The sequence below is a fragment of the Pseudophryne corroboree genome, chromosome 1 (assembly GCF_028390025.1).
Source record: "Pseudophryne corroboree isolate aPseCor3 chromosome 1, aPseCor3.hap2, whole genome shotgun sequence".
Taxonomy (NCBI): domain Eukaryota; kingdom Metazoa; phylum Chordata; class Amphibia; order Anura; family Myobatrachidae; genus Pseudophryne; species Pseudophryne corroboree.
In genome coordinates this window covers 109,729,004-109,749,789 of record NC_086444.1, presented here as the reverse complement: position 1 = coordinate 109,749,789, position 20,786 = coordinate 109,729,004, and the positions used below count along the sequence as shown (strand labels likewise).

The following is a 20,786-nucleotide window of genomic DNA, read 5'->3' as shown; positions in this document are numbered from 1 at the left end:
CACGGCTTTTTCATCGTTCTGGCGATCGTAATGTGATTGACAGGAAATGGGTGTTACTGGGCGGAAACAGGCCGTTTTATGGGCGTGTGGGTAAAAACGCTACCGTTTCCGGAAAAAACGCAGGAGTGGCCGGAGAAACGGAGGAGTGTCTGGGCGAACGCTGGGTGTGTTTGTGACGTCAAACCAGGAACGACAAGCACTGAACTGATCGCAGATGCCGAGTAAGTCTGGAGCTACTCAGAAACTGCTACGAGGTGTGTAATCGCAATATTGCGAATACATCGTTCGCAATTTTAAGATGCTAAGATTCACTCCCAGTAGGCGGCGGCTTAGCATGAGCAAATCTGCTAAAATCCGCTTGCGAGCGAACAACTCGGAATGACCCCCTAAGTACAAATCTAGGGTCCCATTGCTGCTATACAGTATATATGAGGGTTCAGTTTGGGATACTGTTGTGGTTGCCCAATTGTCCCATCAAAGCATAAAACAACCTAATATGAAGACAAAGGCAAAATAAAGTGAAACTAATTACAATAAACCCCTGAAAACAGGAGTGTGCCTGCTATAGGGCAGGGTGAGCACCTTGCATTGGACGACACATCTGGGCAGAGCCATTGCCGCCTTTTGCTAATGTGGTGTGCCGGTGTCGGGAGGTGACGTCAGCGCTGACGTCCCACCTCACAGCATATAGCACCTCTTGCAGCACATCCATGACCGCTGCCAGACAGGCTTCTGTGAGGCTGACACAATATTCAAGTATTAACAGAATGTGTTCATAGAAAAGAATTTCTCATTCTTCCATTTTCTTTTTCAGTGGCCTTTTGAAGAAGCCGAGCTGTAAGACACAGAAGCAGAAACATTTACATTTAGATCATTTCAGTAAACATAATTTATTTAATAACTTTATTGATTTGTAATCACTTTCACAAATGAACGGATTTGCGCCACCACAACTCCGGCCAATTCTCAGGAGTTTTGGGCGTGATCTGAAATTCCGGGGGAATAGGCAAGTATGATGTGAGTCTAACATTGGAATCTATTATTTCCCATTACATAAGTACAAATGCCATTGGGTGGAAGGCCTGAGACCTTTGTACCTTCTAAGGAGTACTGCTCTTAAATATGGTATATAGCAATATCGCCGCCCTATATGTTTCTATCCACACAGCAGATGTAGGATATTCACCCGTGTCCTGTTTCACTAGCAAGGATTCTGTATCTTACACCATGTAATGACAGATTTTTCAGTCTTGAATCCATGGAGAGGTAGATTTAGGGGGTCTATTTACTAAGCCTTGGATGGACATAAAGTCACTGGTGATAAAGTACCAGCCAATCGGCTCCTGTCATTTTTCATAGAGCCTGTGACAAGACAGGAGCTGATTGGCTGGTACTTTATCTCCAGCGAATTTATCTCCATCCAAGGCTAAGTAAATAGCCCCTATAGTGTCTTTTGACCCAGGGATAAGTAAATCACAATATCTATATTTTATCTATTAACTGTCAAAGTGTACTATTAGGGGTAAATTTACTCAAATGTGTTTTTTTTTTTTTTTTTTAGAAGTGGAGATGTTGCCCATAGCAACCAATCAGACTCTACTTAACATTTATCTAACACCTTCTAGAAGATAATAGATAGACTCTGATTGGTTGCTATGGGCAACATCTCCACTTCTAAAAAAACCACACTTTAATAAATGAACCCCTTAGTGTTTTGCATTTTTGAAGCCATCAGTATCTTAAATGTTTCATTATAATGTTTTTATTTTAAAATTTGAATCCATGCACTGTGTTATGGCCCATGAATGCTGATTAGCTTCAGAACATGTTACCACCATGATTTTACTAGATCATAAGTAGCTCATCCAGCTATACAATAATCCGGTAAGGTCTGTCCAGTCTCTTATATGTAGGCGAGAGAGCCGGGTTGCGAGTCTCAGGAGCCAACAGCTACTACCTCAGTGACGGGACAGACCATAGAGGGCGGAGTACCACTCTTCAGGCTTCGGGAACATGGTATTATGTGGGGATGGAGGGGGCGGGCTTGGGTGGAGTGTGGGTGGGGCAGGGTGGAGCGGAAGGCCGACTAGGGTGACCTGGCATATGCCGGCTCCCTTTACTAGTTGTATTATATTATGTGAAGTGCCAACAATTAGATGGATAATGGGAGGAGCCATGATACTGGGGTTGGTTCAGAGTCACATCGCAGATGCAGCCACAATGCCTGCACAAAAATAAAGGTGGATCTTCACCTGTGTTCAGAGTTGGCTCCCTCTACATGGCGGCACTACCCCTGCTTATCTACTGTATACGTTTGTGAAAGAAGTCGTAATCACTATTTGTTCACCTTTGCACCAGCACTACCTTGGTGTACTAACCTTGGTGCAAAAAAACCATCTGAAATCAGCCGGATCTCTCTGCGCACGCTCACCTCTGAACAGCTCGCCATTCTTTCTCCATGTCAACTGAACTTATCCAACTCGCAAACGCCCCATTGCTGCCCAGTTACACCCACTCATATACAAGTTATGCGACTGGAATAAATAAAACTCTGAATTGCTGATAGTCCCTCAGAGTTACAAATGCTGGGTTATGGTGCATGTGCAATGCAGGTAACAGCAAGATCTGTCACCCAAATGGACCAGCGTGCAACTCTGAATGAGCCCCACTGTGCATGGAGCAGAGGTTCCCAAATGCGGTCCTCAAGGCACCCCAACGGTCCTGGTTTTAAATGTATCCATGCTTGGTCACAGGTGACTTAATTAGCACCTTAGTCAATTTGATTTAACCATCTGTGCTGAGCCGTGGATATACCTAAAACCTGGACCATTGGGGTGCCTTGAGGACCGCGTTTGGGAAGCTCTGGCATAGAGTGTGATGTTACTGTGAGGATAAACAGAATGACAACCTCCAGTGATACTTTCCCTGTCATACTCACTTTCCACATTGCAAATATGATGAGGGCGAGAATGAGCAGTCCAATAATGATACTTAATGGGATGACCCAGAGGGGCACCCTGCTGCGCTCCAGCTCTTTAGATATCTTAATCATTGTCTGCAATGTAAGAAAATCAGACAATAAACACAGAACCACTCGTAATGTGAAAGTTGCTAAATATCATACATACAGAACATATGGTATGGTTGTATGGTCTAAAGATATTTTTGATTAGGATAAATTAAGCTTTATGGTGGGATGTACCAAGCCTTTGTGGTATATCCCGTCACTTACCACATTTATACTAATCGCAAATGTACTAACATACGCGATTAGTATCGCAGAGGACAGCTCTCCCGATAAGAGAGACACGGCAGCTTCAGAGAGACACGGCAGCTGCAGGGATGCTGGGAGGGATCCGATCGGAATCCTTCTACAGCACGGGAGTGGAAAGAAGCCCATAGGCTACTACAGGCTAATGCCAGCTTTTGCTGGCATTACCCGTCGCATCGGAAACCCAGCGGCCGGGTGTTAATACATGTCAGAAATGCAACGCTTTGGCCGCATTTTCACGTTAGCACATCCCGCCCTAAGTCTTTATTTACTATACATCTATGATTCTGGATGGAAAGTCCACCATGTATAGAGATTTAACATACTTGCACTTAAAACTTAGGGGGATATTCAATTACCCGCACGTACTGTCGGGTGTAAAAATATTGCCGGGGGGGCTATTAAATTAGCCCTGATAAACCAGAGCATGCCGCGGCTTTACGGGGATTTGTTTCACCGGCGTCCGGGTGAAAAAAACGATGAAATATCACCCGAAGCTTCATCGGCGGAAATTGAATATCCCCCTTATCATAATCAACCACAGTGGTCAGTTACAACCTTCCTTGTGCTTGTGTTTTTGTTCTTATTTCATACCTCCAAACATGACCCTCTCCAGGAGGGACACAATGCTCTGCTTCTGGACTTTTCTCTTAATTTATGATTGCCGGCACCTGTTTTGAACAGGTTAATGCAGTGGTTCCCAAAATTTTTTGAATCACGGCACCCTAGAACATCAGAATTTTTTTCACGGCACCCCAAGGCCAAAAATTTCTTATTGACAAATTTAGAATAAAATATTAAATGAAGTAAATTGTATTTATAGACCACAAGTTCCCCCTGCACACGAGCACATCCTGCACATCACCACCCCTTCCCAGCCAGGTGACTCCAGTCACCGGTTACTCCCCCCCCCCTGCACCTGAGAGCACAACATCTTCTTCTCCTCCCACCCCACTCCCCCCTCTCCTCTCCTCTCTCCCCCCCAACCCGACAGGTGACTCCGTGACATCCCGCACAAAACCACCCCTTCCCAGCCGGGTGACTCCAGTCACCATTTACCTCCGCCCCGCCCTCCTTGCACCTGAGAGCACAACATCTTCTTCTCCTCCTCGCCACCCCCCACCCCGACGGGTGACTCTGTGACATTCCGCACGCTCCTTCCCCCCACGGCGCCAGCTGATTACACGCGCGAGCATCGCCCGCACTGACGGCCGCTCCAGCCGCCCGCGCTCTCCTCTCCTCCCCCCCCCCCGCTAATTACTTACTAGACGCCGCTCCAGACGGGCCGCACTTCACCCCCGGTTAAGTACACTCTGGACGGCAGCACGCACCTCCTTCCCCCGGCTGACTAGCCTGGACGCTCCTGCAGCACACACTCTCCCCTTCCATACTCTCTGGCTCCGGCTAAGGCTGCGGTGGCGGCACCCCTGTGACAGCGCTGCGGCACCCCAGGGAGCCGCGGCGCACAGTTTGGGAACCCATGGGTTAATGGATAACAAAGGTGTTTCAGCACAGGTGATGGCAATCATAAATTAAGAGGGAAGTCCAGGAGCAGAGCATTCTGTCCCTCCTGGAGAGGGTCATGTTGGGAGGTATGTTATTTTACTTGAAGTTTGCAGTGTTTTTAGATTAACAAAGGTCTATTTACTAAGCCTTGGAGAGCAATATCATAAAGTGGAGAGAGAGATAAACTACCAACTAATCGGCTCATTTTTGAAACACGGGGAAATGTAATAGGGTGTGAGAATCAGAAAGTGGGAGATTTTGGTAAATTTCTCCTGTTTTTTTTTAAAGTGGCAATCATTTACAAGTTGATTTTGCCATGTAAACGATTGCCATTTAAAAAAAAACAGGAGAATTTTACCAAAATCTCTCACTTTCTGATTCTCACACCCTATTACATTTCCCCCATAGTCTGTAACATTTAGCAGTTCGGGGCTGATTGGTTGTTGCTCTATCTCGCTACACTTTTATGATCTCTCTCTCCAAAGCTTAGTAAATAGACCCCCTAAGTCCCTTGAAAATGTAAAAATAGGATTTTGATAACCTACCGGTAAATCCTTTTCTCCTAGTCCGTAGAGTATGCTGGGGACGACATCAAGACCATGGGGTATAGACGGGAACCGCAGGAGACATGGGCACTCTAAAGACTTTTCATTGGGTGTGAACTGGCTCCTCCCTCTATGCCCCTCCTCCAGACCTCAGTTGTAGGAACTGTGCCCAGGGAGACTGACATTTTGAGGAAAGGAATTACTTAACTAGTGGTGAGATATCTACCAACTCACACCCTCAACCATGCCGCACACATGGCATTCAACATAACACACGCCAACAGGCATGAACTAATTGCAGCAACATGCTGAAACCAAGATAACACAACTTGTGTAACTGTAATAACTAAACTGCAGGTAAAGTACGCACTGGGATGGGCACCCAGCATCCTCTACGGACTAGGAGAAAAGGGATTTACCGGTAGGTTATCAAAATCCTATTTTCTCATAAGGATGTTGGGGACGACATCAAGACCATGGGGTCTATACCAAAGATCCAGTACGGGCGGGAGAGTGCGGATGACCCTGCAGCACCGATTCACCAAACTTTAGGTCCTCATCGGCCAAGGTGTCAAACTTGTAGAACTTAACAAATGTGTTTGACCCTGACAAAGTAGCTGCTCGGCAAAGTTGTAATGCCGAGACCCCCCAGGCAGCCGCCCAGGATGAGCCCACCTTCCTAGTGGAGTGGGCCTTTACCGACGTCGGTAACGGCAATCCAGCCGTAGTATGAGCTTGCTGAATCATATTTCTAATCCAACGTGCAATAGTCTGCTTGGAAGCTTGACAGCCAATCTTGTTGTGATCATACAGGACACACAGAGCCTCTGTTTTCCGTATACGAGCTGTTCTAGCAACATAGATTTTTAAAGCTCTAACCACATCTAGAGACTTTGAATCAGTGACTGTGTCAGTAACTACTGGCACCACAATAGGTTGGTTTATGTGAAAAGCAGAAACCACCTTTGGAAGAAAATGTTGGCGAGTCCGCAACTCTGCCCTATCTTCATGGAAAATCAGGTAAGGGCTCTTGTGAGACAAGGCCCCCAATTCAGACACCCGTCTTGCGGATGCCAATGCCAAAAGCATCACTACTTTCCAAGTGAGAAACATCAACTCTATCTTTTGTAGAGGCTCAAACCAATCCGATTGAAGGAACTGCAATACCACGTTAAGGTCCCATGGTGCCACTGGAGGCACGAATGGAGGCTGGATGTGCAGAACCCTTTCACAAAGGTCTGAACCTCTGGAAGAGAGGCCAATTGTTTTTGGAAGAACACTGACAAGGCCGAAATTTGGACCTTGATTGATCCCAATCGTAGGCCCGTCTCCACACCATCCTGCAAAAAATGGAGAAAACGTCCTAAGTGAAACTCTTCCGTAGGAGCTTTCTTGGATTCACACCAAGACACATATTTTCTCCAAATACGGTGGTAATGTTTTGACGTTACTCCCTTTCTGGCCTGAATAAGGGTGGGGATGACCTCCTTAGGAATACCCTTCCTAGCTAGGATACGGTGCTCAACAGCCATGCCGTCAAACGTAGCCGCGGTAAGTCTTGGTACACACATGGCCCCTGCTGCAGCAGGTCCTCCCGAGGAGGAAGAGGCCGAGGATCTCCTATGAGTAACTGCTGAAGATCTGGGTACCAAGCCCTTCTTGTCCAGTCTAGGGCAATGAAGATTGCTCGAACCCTTGTCTTTCTTATGATCCTGAGTACTTTTGGGATCAGCAGAAGTGGAGGGAAAACATACACTGACGGAAACACCCACTGGGTCACCAGTGCATCCACTGCTACTGCTTGAGGGTCTCTCGACCTGGAACAGTTTCTCTGAAGCTTCTTGTTGAGACGAGACGCCATCATGTCTATTTGAGGAACTCCCCAAAGACTTGTCACCTCTGCGAAGACTTCTTGGTGGAGGCCCCACTCTCCTGGATGGAGATCGTGTCTGCTGAGGAAGTCTGCTTCCCAGTTGTCTACTCCCGGAATGAATATTGCCGACAGAGCTCATAGATGTTTTTCTGCCCAGCTGAGGATTTTTATCGCCTCTGCCATTGCCGCTCTGCTTTTCGTTCCGCCCTGCCTGTTTATGTATGCGACTGCTTTTACATTGTCCGCCTGGATCTGCACGGGACGGTCTTGAAGAAGATGTACCGCTTGTTGAAGGCCGTTGTAAATGACTCTTAGCTCCAGCACGTTTATGTGAAGGCAGGCTTCCTGATGTGACCAACGTCCCTGGAAGTTTTCTCCCTGAGAGACTGCTCCCCATCCTCGGAGACTTGCATCCGTGGTTACTAGGACCCAGTCCTGAATGCCGAACATGCGTCCCTCTAGCAGGTGAGAGCTGTACAACCACGACAGGAGCGAAATCCTGGTTTTTGACGACAGGATTATCTTTCTGTGCATGTGTAGGTGTGACCCCGACCACTTGTCCAACAGGTCCCACTGGAATACTCTGGCATGGAACCTGCCAAACTGTATGGCCTCGTAGGCCGCCACCATCTTTCCCAACAACCGAATGCACTGATGGATCGACACACTTGATGGTTTCAATATGTGTTTTAGCATTTTCTGGATTTCCAGAGCCTTTTCCAGCAGAAGAAATACTCTCTGAACTTCTGTGTCCAGAATCATCCCGAGGAAAGATAACCTTGTCGTCGGTTCCAACTGTGACTTTGGGTAATGTATGATCCACCTGTGTTGTTGGAGTATTGACAGGGAGAGGGATATGTTTTGTAATAACTGCTCCCTGGATCTCGCCTTTATCAGGAGGTCGTCCAGATAAGGGATTATATTGACTCCTTTCTGACGAAGGAGGACCATCATCTCCGCCATCACCTTGGTGAATACCCTCGGCTCCGTGGAGAGACCGAAAGGTAACGTCTGGAATTGGTAATGGCAATCCTGAATCGCGAATCTCAGATAAGCCTGGTGAGGAGGATAAATGGGAACATGCAGGTAAGCATCCTTTATGTCCACCGACACCAAGTAGTCCCCCTCCTCCAGACTGGCAATCACCGCCCGAAGTGATTCCATCTTGAACTTGAACCTTTTCAGGAAGAAATTCAGATTTTTTTAGATTTAGGATCGGTCTGACCGAGCCGTCCGGCTTCGGAACAACAAAAAGGCTTGAATAAAAACCCTGCCCTTGTTGTGACAACGGTACCAGACTATGACCTGGTCTTGACATAATTTTTTGGATTGCCGCTGTTACTGCTTCTCTCTCTGGCGGAGAAGCTGGCAAGGTCGATTTGAAAAATCGTCATGGGGAAATGTCTTGAAACTCTAGTTTGTATCCCTGGGATACAATTTGCAACACCCAGGGGTCCAGGCCAGACAGAATCCAATCCTGGCTGAAGAGTTTGAGACGTGCCCCCACCCGAGCGGCCTCCCGCAAGGGAGTTCCAGCGTCATGCTGGGGATTTGGCAGAATGAGGGGTAGACTTTTGCTCTTGGGAACCTGGAGCCGGTGTGGGCTTCTTTCTCCTTCCCCTTCCTGCAAAGAAGGGGGAACCTCTCGTCTTTTTGTATTTATTGGGCCGAAAGGACTGCATTTGCGGGTGATAGGTCTTTTTTGCCGGTGCAGGCGCAGAGGACAAAAATGTTGACTTACCTGCGGTAGCCGCCGAGACTAACGCATCCAGGCCATCGCCAAATAAGGCCTCACCTTTATATGGGAGAGCCTCCATGTTTCTTTTGGAATCTGCATCCGCGTTCCACTGGCGAATCCATAACGCCCGCCTAGCCGATACTGCCATGGCAGCGGCTTGTGAACTGAAGAGTCCAATATCCTTCTTTGCTTCCTTGATATTCCCTAACTTAAGGAGTATCTCATCTTTATCAATCGTGTCAATTTCTGATGACACGCTATCTGACCATTTTTCAATAGCGCGACTCACCCATGTGCAGGCAATAGTGGGCCTGAGCAGTGTACCATTGGTAACATAAATGGATTTCAATGTCATTTCCATTTTGCGGTCTGCCGGCTCTTTAAGAGAAGTCGTGCCAGGAGCAGGGAGAATTACCTTCATTGTCAACCTGGAAAGTGCACTGTCTAACACAGGGGGTGACTTCCAATTTTTCCTGTCTTCAACCGGGAAAGGATAAGCTATGTGAATCCTTTTGGGAATACAATTTTTTTTATCAGGATTCACCCACATCCCTTCAAACAGAGCTTTTAGTTCGTGTGAAGGAGGGAACGTGACTTTGGATTTCTTTTCCTTACATAAATAAGCTTTCTCCTGAGGTACAGGAGTGCTTTCTGTAACCTCCAAGACGTCCCTTATAGCCACAATCATGTATTGTATACTTTTTGCCAATTTATGATCTATCTCTCTGGATTCACTATTGTCGACACAAGAATCAGAATCTGTGTCGGAATCAGTGTTTACAACATTTGCAAATGGTCTCTTATGTGACCCAGAGGGGCCGCCTGCATAAGAAATAACAGCATCCTGAAAAATCACATCTTCCACATATTTTCTCCAGCATACAGCCTTAGATTCAGACTTATCCAATCTACGGTTAATCAGATGCATAGTGTCACGTAGCTCTTTCACCCATGCAGGCTTTTGGTGTGCCGGTAGCGCCACCACATTACAACTCTGTGTCCCTAAAATGGCTTCCTCCGGGGAGGATCTCCTTGCCTCAGACATGCCTCACATGTGTACACCACACTCACAGACACACTGGGACTTATTTTGGGGACAGACCCACAGTAAAATCTGTCAGAGGGACACAGGATAGGAGCAGCCAGTTCACAAACCCAGCGCCAGTATTGCCTGTGAACACAGTATGTCCACACCCCAAAAGCGCTTTTAATAGTAATATACACCATCAAATGCACCACAATCGCTTTGTGCCCCCCCTTTATAACACCCTGTACTTGTCAGAAGTGGAGGAGAGGACCAGCGTGTTCTCTGCAGCCTGAGGAGAGAGAGAAAATGGCGCTGAGTAGTGTGCTGGCTGCCTGAGGAAGAAGCTCTGCCCTTTTTACCTCAGAAACTTTTCATAATATTTATACTGGCGGGGGTAGGGCTGTGCCTGGGCATCCTATGTCCCCTTTTAGCCAGTTTGAGGTATTTTTCTTGCTGCCCAGGGTGCCCCCCGCAGTGCCTGTGTGTGTGGACAACAATGGCGCGCTGCGCTCCCGCCAGCCGCGCCGCACCTCAGCCGTCACTTACTTGATTGAAGATCATTCTTCTCATACTCACCTGTCTTCTGACTTCTGGCTCTGTGAGGGGGGTGACGGCGTGCTGTGGGAGTGAGCATCTAGACACGGCTAGCGTTCAGTTCCCTTCAGGAGCTAATGGTGTCCTGTCAGCCAGAAGCAGAGCCATGAAACTCTGAGGAAGTTGGTTCTGCTTCTGCCCCCTCAGTCCCACAAAGCAGGGAGTCTGATGCCAGCAGATCTCCCTGAAAATAAAAAACCTAACATAAGTCTTTTCAGAGAAACTCAGTAGAACTCCTCAGAGTGCATCCAGTCGACCTGGGCACATTTCTAAAACTGAGGTCTGGAGGAGGGGCATAGAGGGAGGAGCCAGTTCACACCCAATGAAAAGTCTTTAGAGTGCCCATGTCTCCTGCGGATCCCGTCTATACCCCATGGTCTTGATGTCGTCCCCAGCATCCTCTAGGACGTATGAGAAATAAGTTTTTGATGGTATCAAAACTTTTTTCAATCCTGAAGCCACAGCCCAACTGACACGCTAGGCAGCGAGTTAGATTTGAATCAATACTGAGCAGCTTTGCTGTGATTGGTCAGAGTGGGAAAGCTGCTCTTATTGGTTAATAGTGGTGAGACCCAAGTGGACTACACTGTATGGATGGAGTGAATTCAGGGATTTTAAAGAAATTGTTTTTGTAAAGTGTATTGTACTTACCTCATACGTTTCACTCTCACTGTTCAGGACTATCAGCGGATTCTCACTTTTCAGCACAGCGCGTAAAACAAGATTCAGACTGTGGATACTGGCCTGCAGAACAGCATAATGTGAACTCAGCATTGCAGGAAATACTGTGCTGTTAGGCTTATCAGCCACACCATAATATACTACAATCAAATCTGTAGTTATGTCATTATGTTTATATGTAGTGATTACACATCACTAGGCATGAATTGTTCTTAAAGTGATATAATCCAAAATACTGTAGTAGTTACTTTCTGTAGCATGCAATGTATATGCTAGGGATAGATTTAAGATGTACTATTGTTCATAAGATTATCACGCAATAATGATTAACGAGATGCTTTAAGATGTTAAACGAGCATTTAGGGACAGACAAAAACAACAGATTTGAAAGCAGGCTAAAATGTGCAAACAGACTCAGTAACACTAAAGATGTGTACACACGGTGAGATATTGCCTTTCGATTTTGACTAAATAGTCAAAATCACACGGAAAGTTAGTGCAAATCGCAAGGTGTTAGCCACCTTGCGATACCGATTCGATCCCGATGCGCTGTCCCGCGAGGTCGGCATCACAAGCCTTGATAGACTGTGCAGGCAAGTCAGTCTTAACTATCTAATACTAAAGTATAGTCAAAACTGGCACTTAGCCAAAATCGCACATTGGGGGTCATTCCGAGTTGATCGCTCGCTAGCTATTTTTTGCAGCGCTGTGATCAGATAGTCGCCACCTATGGGGGAGTGTATTTTCACTTTGCCAGTGTGCGAACGCTTGTGCAGCCGAGCGGTACAAAAAAGTTTTGTGCAGTTTCTGAGTAGGTCTGAACTTACTCAGCTGCTGCGATCACTTCAGCCTGTCCATTCCCGGAATTGACATCAGATACCCGCCCTGCAAACGCTTGGACACGCCTGCGTTTTTCCAAACACTCCCTGAAAACGGTCAGTTGACACCCATAAATGCCCTCTTTCTGTCAATCTTCTTGCGATCGGCTGTGCGAATGGATTCTTCGTTAAATCCATCGCCCAGAACCGATCCGCTTTGTACCCGTACGATGCACCTGCGCATTGCGGTGCATACGCATGTGCAGTTTTGCAGAGTTTTGACCTGATCACAGCACTGCAAAAAATAGCTAGCGAGCGATCAGGTCATAATGACCCCCTCAGCCAATATCGCAAGCACACACATTCCGAGTTGATCGCTAGCTGCTTTCGGTCGCAGCGCGGCCATTAGGTGAAAAAGCAGCATTTCTGCGCATGCGTATGGGCCGCAGTACGCACGCGCGAAGTACTTTCACATAAAACTATGCAGCTTTACACAAGGCCGAGCTACGCTTTTCTGTCGCTCTGTTGATCGGTGAGTGATTGACAGGAAGTGGGTGTTTCTGGGTGGTAACTGGCCGTTTTCAGGGCGTGTGCTAAAAAACGCAGGCGTGACAGGTAAAAACGCAGGCATGTCTGGAGAAACGGGGGAGTGGCTGGCCGAACGCAGGGTGTGTTTGTGACGTCAAAACAGGAACTAAACTGTCTGCAGTGATCGCAAGGTAGGAGTAGGTTTTGAGCTGCTCAGAAACTGCATGAAAAGATTTTCGAGCAGTTCTGCTAACCTTTCGTTCGCACATCTGCTAAGCTAAGATACACTCCCAGAGGGCGGCGGCCTAGCGTGTGCACTGCTGCTAAAAGCAGCTAGCGAGCGATCAACTCGGAATGAGGGCCGCCGCCATAGTCAATATCACATAGTCAAAATCGAACATAGCCAAAATCTCACAGTGTGTGCACCTTTACAGTATGTGTGAGAATTATGGGCCTGATTCATGTTTGTTAAGGCACAAAAAAAATAATTTGCAGACATTTTTCCCAGAGTTAAAGATTCCCCAATCTACCAATTGTGTTTAGTACTTCTTAAGTGTCTGAAGTGTGCTCATGTAATTATTGTCATGAATACTTTAATAATTTAGTCAGTTTATATTTAAAAAGACAAATAAAAAGTAGTGATGAGCGAGGTTCGGTTTTACTCGGTTTTACTCGGTTTTACTCGGTTCTCAAAACGGCATCTTATTGGCTATCCAAAACACGTGACATCCGTGAGCCAATAAGATGCCGTTTTGAGAACCGAGTAAAACCGAGTAAAACCGAATCCGCTCATCACTAATAAAAAGGCAAATAAAAATAGGGTGATGGCGTCTTTAAAAGTGTAATGTAGGATCCAATTACCTTAATAAACGTTGCTTTCCATATTCTCATTGAGATATTGATTTGAGTAATGTCAGATGGCTCCACAGTGCAGTAGAACGCAGGGCAGTTAACTCTCTTGCAGTCCTGTTATATAATGTCTTATTATTTACATAACATAGTTGAATATATACATACAAAGTGTACAACTAATATCTTTTTCTGAAATATTTTCAAGCTCCTGAATTGAAATACGTGGTTTCAGAAATCTTCAGTGATGTCAATGCCTATCTTGCATTAAACTCTTTATATTGCAATGTGGCTATTTATATAATTAACTGTTGTAATCAAACTTGATTGGGACAAATAAGACATTATTTTGGAAGTAAAGCAGCCATTTACCCTGCACAGAAATAATGTAACCCACCCAAATCTAACTCTCTCTGCAAATGTTATATCTGTCCCCCCCTGCAGTGCACATGGTTTTGTCCAACTGCTAACAAACTTGCTGCTGCGATCAACTCAGAATTACCCCCATGGTTTTGCTCATTAGAGAAAGATTTTGCTTTTGCAATCAGGTCTGAATTAGGCCCCATATCCCTAACATTGGTAGCCATGGGTTCCACAGCGTGATTATAAAGGTGGTGGCACAGATACTATGGGCTAAATGTAATAGCCTGTGAGCTGCCGGACTTTGTGCGAGTCTGTCCAGATTTTTAAAATGGCAATCATTTACAAAGCAAAAAAAGATTGATTCTGCCTTGTATATGATTGCTGCTTTAAAGATCTAGACAGACTCGCACAAAGTTCCACACTTCCAGCAACTCACAGGCTATTACATTTACCCCCATATGTATGTGATTGAGTGCTGAACATACATTTTTATCCTCTATATGGGTGATACTCAGGGTTGGACAGGCCTACAGGGGCAACCCCCGGTGGGCCCCACTGCCTAGGGGCCCACCTTCTCTTCTAGGGACCAGGTTCCAGATTGTGCACTTGAATTATACATTATGCATATGTTGCCTTCTAGTGCACAGGACCATGGTGTATTTTCTGCATTACTGTTATTAATCTGGTACATTATCAAGCACGACACTAGCAGTTTTTACTATAAATGATTAGTCAAGCCTCTGTGGCAGCTGGCCACACCCCCTCTGGAGACTGGCCACATCCTTAAATATGGCCCCATACCATTGCAGTTCCCCGGTGGGCCCTTCATGCCCCAGGCCGACACTGGCGATACTCTTCCCTTTCTTTCTAGGTACTGCAGTTTAGCTTACTCTAATTTATAAAGAGTTTACGGTACATAGGGACAGATGTATTAAGCCTGGAGAAGTGATAACACACTATCCAATCAGCTCCTAACTGCCAATTTACATATTGGAGCTGATTGGCTGGTGCGTTATCACCTTGCACTTATCACTGCTTTATCACTTCTCCAGGCTTAATACATCTGCCCCATAGTTATCAATAAACATTAGTCCATCCTGTCTGATGTCTGGCACTTTAGGGAACTTTACAGAGCCTTAAAAATGGCAGATAACAGAGCGCAGAAGCTTACATCGACGTAACCGTGTCAATAAGTTATAGTTAAGAAACATGGCTTAACACACCAATAATGTGGAGACTATGGGGGTCATTCTGAGTTGATTGCTCGCTGCGCAGCGAACAGGTTACTGCTGCGCTTGCGTATGCACCGCAATGTGCAGGCACGTCGTACGGGTACAAAGTGGATCGTTGCTGTGAGATGGATTTAACGAAGAATCCATTCGCACAGCCGATCGCAAGGAGATTGACAGAAAGAGGGCATTTGTGGGTGGCAACTGACCGTTTTCCGGGAGTGGTAGGAAAATGCAGGCGTGTCCAAGCGTTTGCAGGGAGGGTGTCTGACGTCAATTCCGGCCCCAAAAAGACTGAAGTGATCGCAATGGCTGAGTAAGTCCAGAGCTACTCAGAAACTGCAAAAATCTTTTTCATTCCGCTCGGCTGCTCACGCGTTCGCAAACTTGCAAAGCAAAAATACACTCCCCTGTGGGCGGCGACTATGCATTTGCACGGCTGCAAATAGTAGCTAGCGAGCGATCAACTCGGAATGAGGGCCTATAAGCTATTCTGAGCAGGGCTCTGCCTATTCTCTACCTCCTGCACCCTACTCCTCTGTGTCTGTACTTCTTCTGTTTTATGTGTCATTTGTATTACTAGAAAAAAAACAATATATTTAGGCGCTTATATGTTGTTTACAAAAATATTTTTGTTATTTTGTAGATAAACTAAGCAGCAAAATGTAGTCCAGTTGTGTCTGTATACACACAACCTAAAAACTGGCAACTTTACAGCTCCCAGAACAAGCAATACTGAAAAATAACTATTTGCGCTATTTAAGAATTATCAATTGTATGACTGACACATTTGCTTTGAAGTTTTAAATTCCTTTATATAGTTTTCTCATATAGCAAAATTAAAGATAAAATATTGACCATACAACATTAAAAATAACACTTTCTTAGGCATCTATATCTTGCATGTAGCATCCAATGTTATATAATAAAAATGTCACATGACAAAAATACTGCACACATTACATGTACAGGACAAATGTAATAATAAACGTATAATAAAAAATGACTCCGATTACTGATATCACTTCCGTTGGTGTTATATAGTGTACTTCTTAATAATGTTCCAATATATTGTAACAAGACAGGGTTGATAGCTTGTGGCAATGTAAAGTCAGCGTCTGCCCTGCCTGTACATATACCTGCCATCCTCCGTATTAATCAATACTGTCTCTGGTAAGTATTAACCAGCCTCTGCACTTATAGCTGCTAATGTTGTTATACAGCCTCAGCGTAGATCTTCCGGCTTGCAGCAAGGTTTCACCATGCAAATAGCATGAAGTCACCTGTGGATTTGACTACCGTTAACTCACCAAGCCTAACTTGCTGCAGCGGGTACCTGGTGCCTCGATGTACACTGAGTGGGAGCGGCCTCCTCCGCCCTGTTAGCTGTCGTCCCTAGTCACAGGGGACTCTTTTTTAAAGAGTGCTTTGAAAAAGTGCCTAAGGGTGTGAAACGCGTTAGCGAATTACCTGAGCTTTCCCAGGAAGGACATTCTTACGTCAGAAGCACCTGTTAGAAACACCGTTGTACTTCCAAACCAGCCACCAGCTGTCTTGTGAGTACAGGACGTTGTGTGTGGAGCCGCATGCTGGAAGCGCCCGCCGGACATATTTATCAGGTTACTGTGACCGGGGACGACAGCTAACAGGGCGGAGGACAAGCGGCATCACACTGTCAATCACTGACATTCTAATGCCGATCTACAGAGCCGGCCCTAACCAATATGATGCCCTAGGCAAGATTTTAGCTGGTGCCCCCTAGCACCACCGCTGGTTCCGCCTCCGACCTTGCACCTCTTTCCCAGCACCATCACCCCTCACCCCATAGCAGTCCTTATTTTGGTGTTTGTACCCCCTATATTTTAAATAGGAACAGCTCGCACATTTGGCGCACAGACCAAAAAGGGGTGTGTTTTTGCTGGCAAGGGGCATGGCCACACAATAGTAACCCCAATTCCAATTATGCCACACAGTACTGCAACTTTATTCACATTTGATCATGTGATAGTTTCCATAATTCATATTATATCACACAGTAGTATCACTTTACCTTATAAACGTTACTCCTCATAGTAGAGCCCCTTATTCACATTACATCACGCTGCATTGCTCGTTATTCACTTTACACCATACCCTATTGCTCTTTATTCACATTAGACGACACAGTAGTGCCATTTCTATATGCAACGCCACATAGTAGAGCACCTTATACACATAATGCCACACATTAGTAAGAGACACCTTATTAATGTCCTTATAAACATAATGCGCCTTACACATTATGACAATCTTTATTAATGCCCTTTTACACATAACGTCCCTTAAACATATGCAGCACATTATTAATGCCCTTATACACATAATGACACACATAGTGCCACCTACACATTTGCTGCACATTATTAGTGCCCCTTTACACATAATGACACACATACAGTAGTACCCTGTTACACATATGCCGCACATTATTAATGCCCTTATACACATAATGACACACATAGTGCCCCTTACACATATGTTGCACATTATTAATGCATTTTGACATGACACACATAATGCTCCTTACACATATTCCGAACACTACTGCACAACCAACCCACTCACATGCACACAGCACTCACACTGCCACTAACACTGTGACCTCTGCCTCTGCTTGGATACAGATGTGTCCTCATAAATCTTGCCTCAATGCTAATGTCGGGCACCTTTTTTTATGAAAATGCATCTTATTTGCATTGCTCTGTGGATAGGATGCACAAGCAGCTTCTGCTGATTAAACTGATATGCAGCATGCCTATATACTGTGTGAGACTGTGGCTGTATCTGCATATGAAATGTTATATACAGAATATAGGCATGCCGCATATCATTTTAATCAGCAGAAGCTGCTGATGCCCCTAGGCATATCAAATGCCCTAGGCAATTGCCTAGTTTGCCTATGCCTATGGCCGGCTCTGCCGATCTACGTCAGTCATCACAGGTCCTGCACATGTTTAAAGTACTGATAATCTGTATTCTGTGCACATTTATTGGAAAGCTGCTCAATCAGATTGTGATGTAACTCAGGTGCTAAAAGGGAGGGTTAATTCTGTGTAAGAGAAAAACATTTTGCTATTCGTAATGCACAACTGAGTGAAAAATAACACTACATAATAATCAGTACAATCTGTATTTTGTGACGGACGCTGCACGTCCGATCACGGGTAGGATGTAATGCCTTCCAAGCTTGCCGAAAGCAGACTTTTTTAAAGGGGCAGTCATTTACAAAGCAAAATTATGCCTTGTTAATGATTGACCCTTTAAAAAACGTCCGAGTTTGGCCAGCAACCCGCACCTCTGGTAAGCTTGGAAGGCATTACATCCGGCCCCACATTGTTGTATATAAACGTCTACAAAAACTTACCACTATTGTATCTTTTATATTTTCTTTAGCTTTTTGGACATTGTGCATTATTCCTGAATTGATTTTGAAAGGATCCAAAAGTTCATCAGTGCTGCAATTCACATTCTGCAGACAGCAAATACAATTAACTTTAGGTGACAATAAATGATTATGTTACTGTATAAGCCTATTCGAAAAATAATGGTTTTAAGTTATTTATATCATGCCTAGGGTTCTGTAATAATAGGACCACAAAATTATATTTGAATTATATTCATATTAAAATTAGGATTTTACTATCTATCACTTTAAAACGGGATTCAATTAAAAACCCCAACTAGGTTCTACAGAACGCCATCAATTCTTGAAATTATTAAATTCACCAACTTTAAAAATTCTATTTCTAGTGCCATCATTTTTTTGCTAGGGTACGATTAGGGACAGTGCTCTATGATGCATTCGGCTGTACATTTTGCCTCTGTCTTAAGGGCCCCATACACTACAACGATCTCATGTCGGAGGTGATCGCTCTAGTGTATGGGGCCCTTAATACTTCCACCAGTGATGGTTAGTGGGTTCTAATAGTGACTAAAACATGAATTGTTAGGGCATAAGAAAGTTTCTTAAAACATTCTGTGAGGAAAGCAGAAGATACACGAGGATGATAATAAACTTACAGGAGAAGATGACAGATTGGTCCAATAAAGGAGAATGGAGCGGTCTGGAGTGGTATGTGGGAAAGAGAGACTAAATGTAACTCTTGGCATTGGAATGTAATCATCCTTCTTAATCTGTAAGAGAACAGGACATTTAAAGACAACTTCTAATTACAAGTATTAACATAGCTACTTTGATTGACAATACTTAAGCCTATGTTATTATAAACAAAGCCATTATCTGCGTAATTTAAGAAGGGTGACAATGACCTAATTCTGATGTGGTTGGAGGTGCTATCGCTGCTGATTACATACTGTAGAAGCAGCAGCGCTAATATGGTAATGTAGCATTAGGCGTCACGCCTCCTGCATGCATTACTGATCTGTGCTGCGTCCAAGGGCAAAGTATCATCTGTGACTGGAGATGAGCGGGTTCGGTTCGTTGAGATCCAAACCCCTCCGAACTTCACGTGGTTTACACGGGTCCGAGGCAGCCTCGGTTCTTCCCGCCTTACTCGCAAAACCCGAACGGGGGAAAACATCATCATCCCGCTGTCGGATTCTCGCGAGATTCGGATTCCATATAAAGAGCCGCGCGTCGCCGCCATTTTCACTCGTGCATTGTAGACTGAGCGGAGAGGACGTGGCTACGTTCTCTGCCTGAAAATCCCAATATCAGCTAAATAGCTCAATATCTGTGCTCAGTATCAGTGCTGCATTGTGGTGTCCAGTATATAAGTAGTCCAGTACAGCAGTCCATTGCTGTATTTTGCTGCTCCGTGTCAGTTCTATTATCCTGAACAGTGCTCAATATCTGTGCTCATTTTATTATCATTGCTGCATTGTGGTGACCAATATATAGTAGTACAGTACAGTAGTCCAGTGCTGTTCTCGCTGCCCAGTGTCAGTTCTATTATCCTGAGCAGTGCTCAATATCTGTGCTCATTATTATCATTGCTGCATTGTGGTGACCACTGACCAGTATATAGTAGTACAGAACAGTAGTCCAGTGGTGTTCTCGCTGCCCAGTGTCAGTTCTATTATCCTGAACAGTGCTCAATATATGTGCTCATTATTATCATTGCTGCATTGTGGTGACCACTGACCAGTATATAGTAGTACAGTATAGTAGTCCAGTGCTGTTCTCGCTGTCCAGTGTCAGTTCTATTATCCTGAACAGTGCTCAATATCTGTGCTCATTATTATCATTGCTGCATTGTGGTGACCACTTACCAGTATATGGTAGTACAGTACAGTAGTCCAGTGCTGATCTCGCTGCCCAGTGTCAGTTCTATTATCCTAAACAGTGCTCAATATCTGTGCTCATTATTATCATTGCTGCATTGTGGTGACCAGTATATAGTAGTACAGTACAGTAGTCCAGTGCTGTTCTCACTGCCCAGTGTCAGTTCTAGTATCCTCATCAGTGCTCAGTATCACTGGTCAGTGTCAGTGCTGCATTGTGGTGACCAGTATATTGTAGTACAGTACAGTAGTCCAGTGCTGTTCTCGCTGCCCAGTGTCAGTTCTAGTATCCTGAACAGTGCTCAATATATGTGCTCAGTGTCAGTGCTGCATTGTGGTGACCAGTATATGGTAGTACAGTACAGTAGCCCATTGCTGTATCTTGGTGCTCTGTGTCACTTCTAGTATCCTGAACAGTGTTCAGTATCACTGGTGAGTGTCATGACAGAACAAAATGTTTTGGAGGTTGTGGAGGTGTCAT

The 20,786-nt window shown here is 45.1% G+C and overlaps 1 protein-coding gene across 1 annotated transcript in view; it reads right to left on the bottom strand.

Annotated features, from left to right (window-relative positions):
- Positions 1–580: 580 nt before the first annotated feature.
- The window catches only part of ITGA1 (integrin subunit alpha 1), a 334,632-nt gene continuing 314,426 nt past the window's right edge, over positions 581–20,786 (bottom strand). The window contains exons 26-31 of the mRNA XM_063964201.1: positions 19,082–19,195; positions 18,426–18,530; positions 13,443–13,547; positions 11,206–11,298; positions 2,939–3,055; positions 581–835 (exon numbers count right to left, since the gene is read on the bottom strand). Of these exons, the coding sequence (XP_063820271.1) occupies positions 791–835; positions 2,939–3,055; positions 11,206–11,298; positions 13,443–13,547; positions 18,426–18,530; positions 19,082–19,195 (579 nt within the window). The 3' untranslated portion in view covers positions 581–790. The remainder of the gene's footprint in view (positions 836–2,938; positions 3,056–11,205; positions 11,299–13,442; positions 13,548–18,425; positions 18,531–19,081; positions 19,196–20,786) is intronic.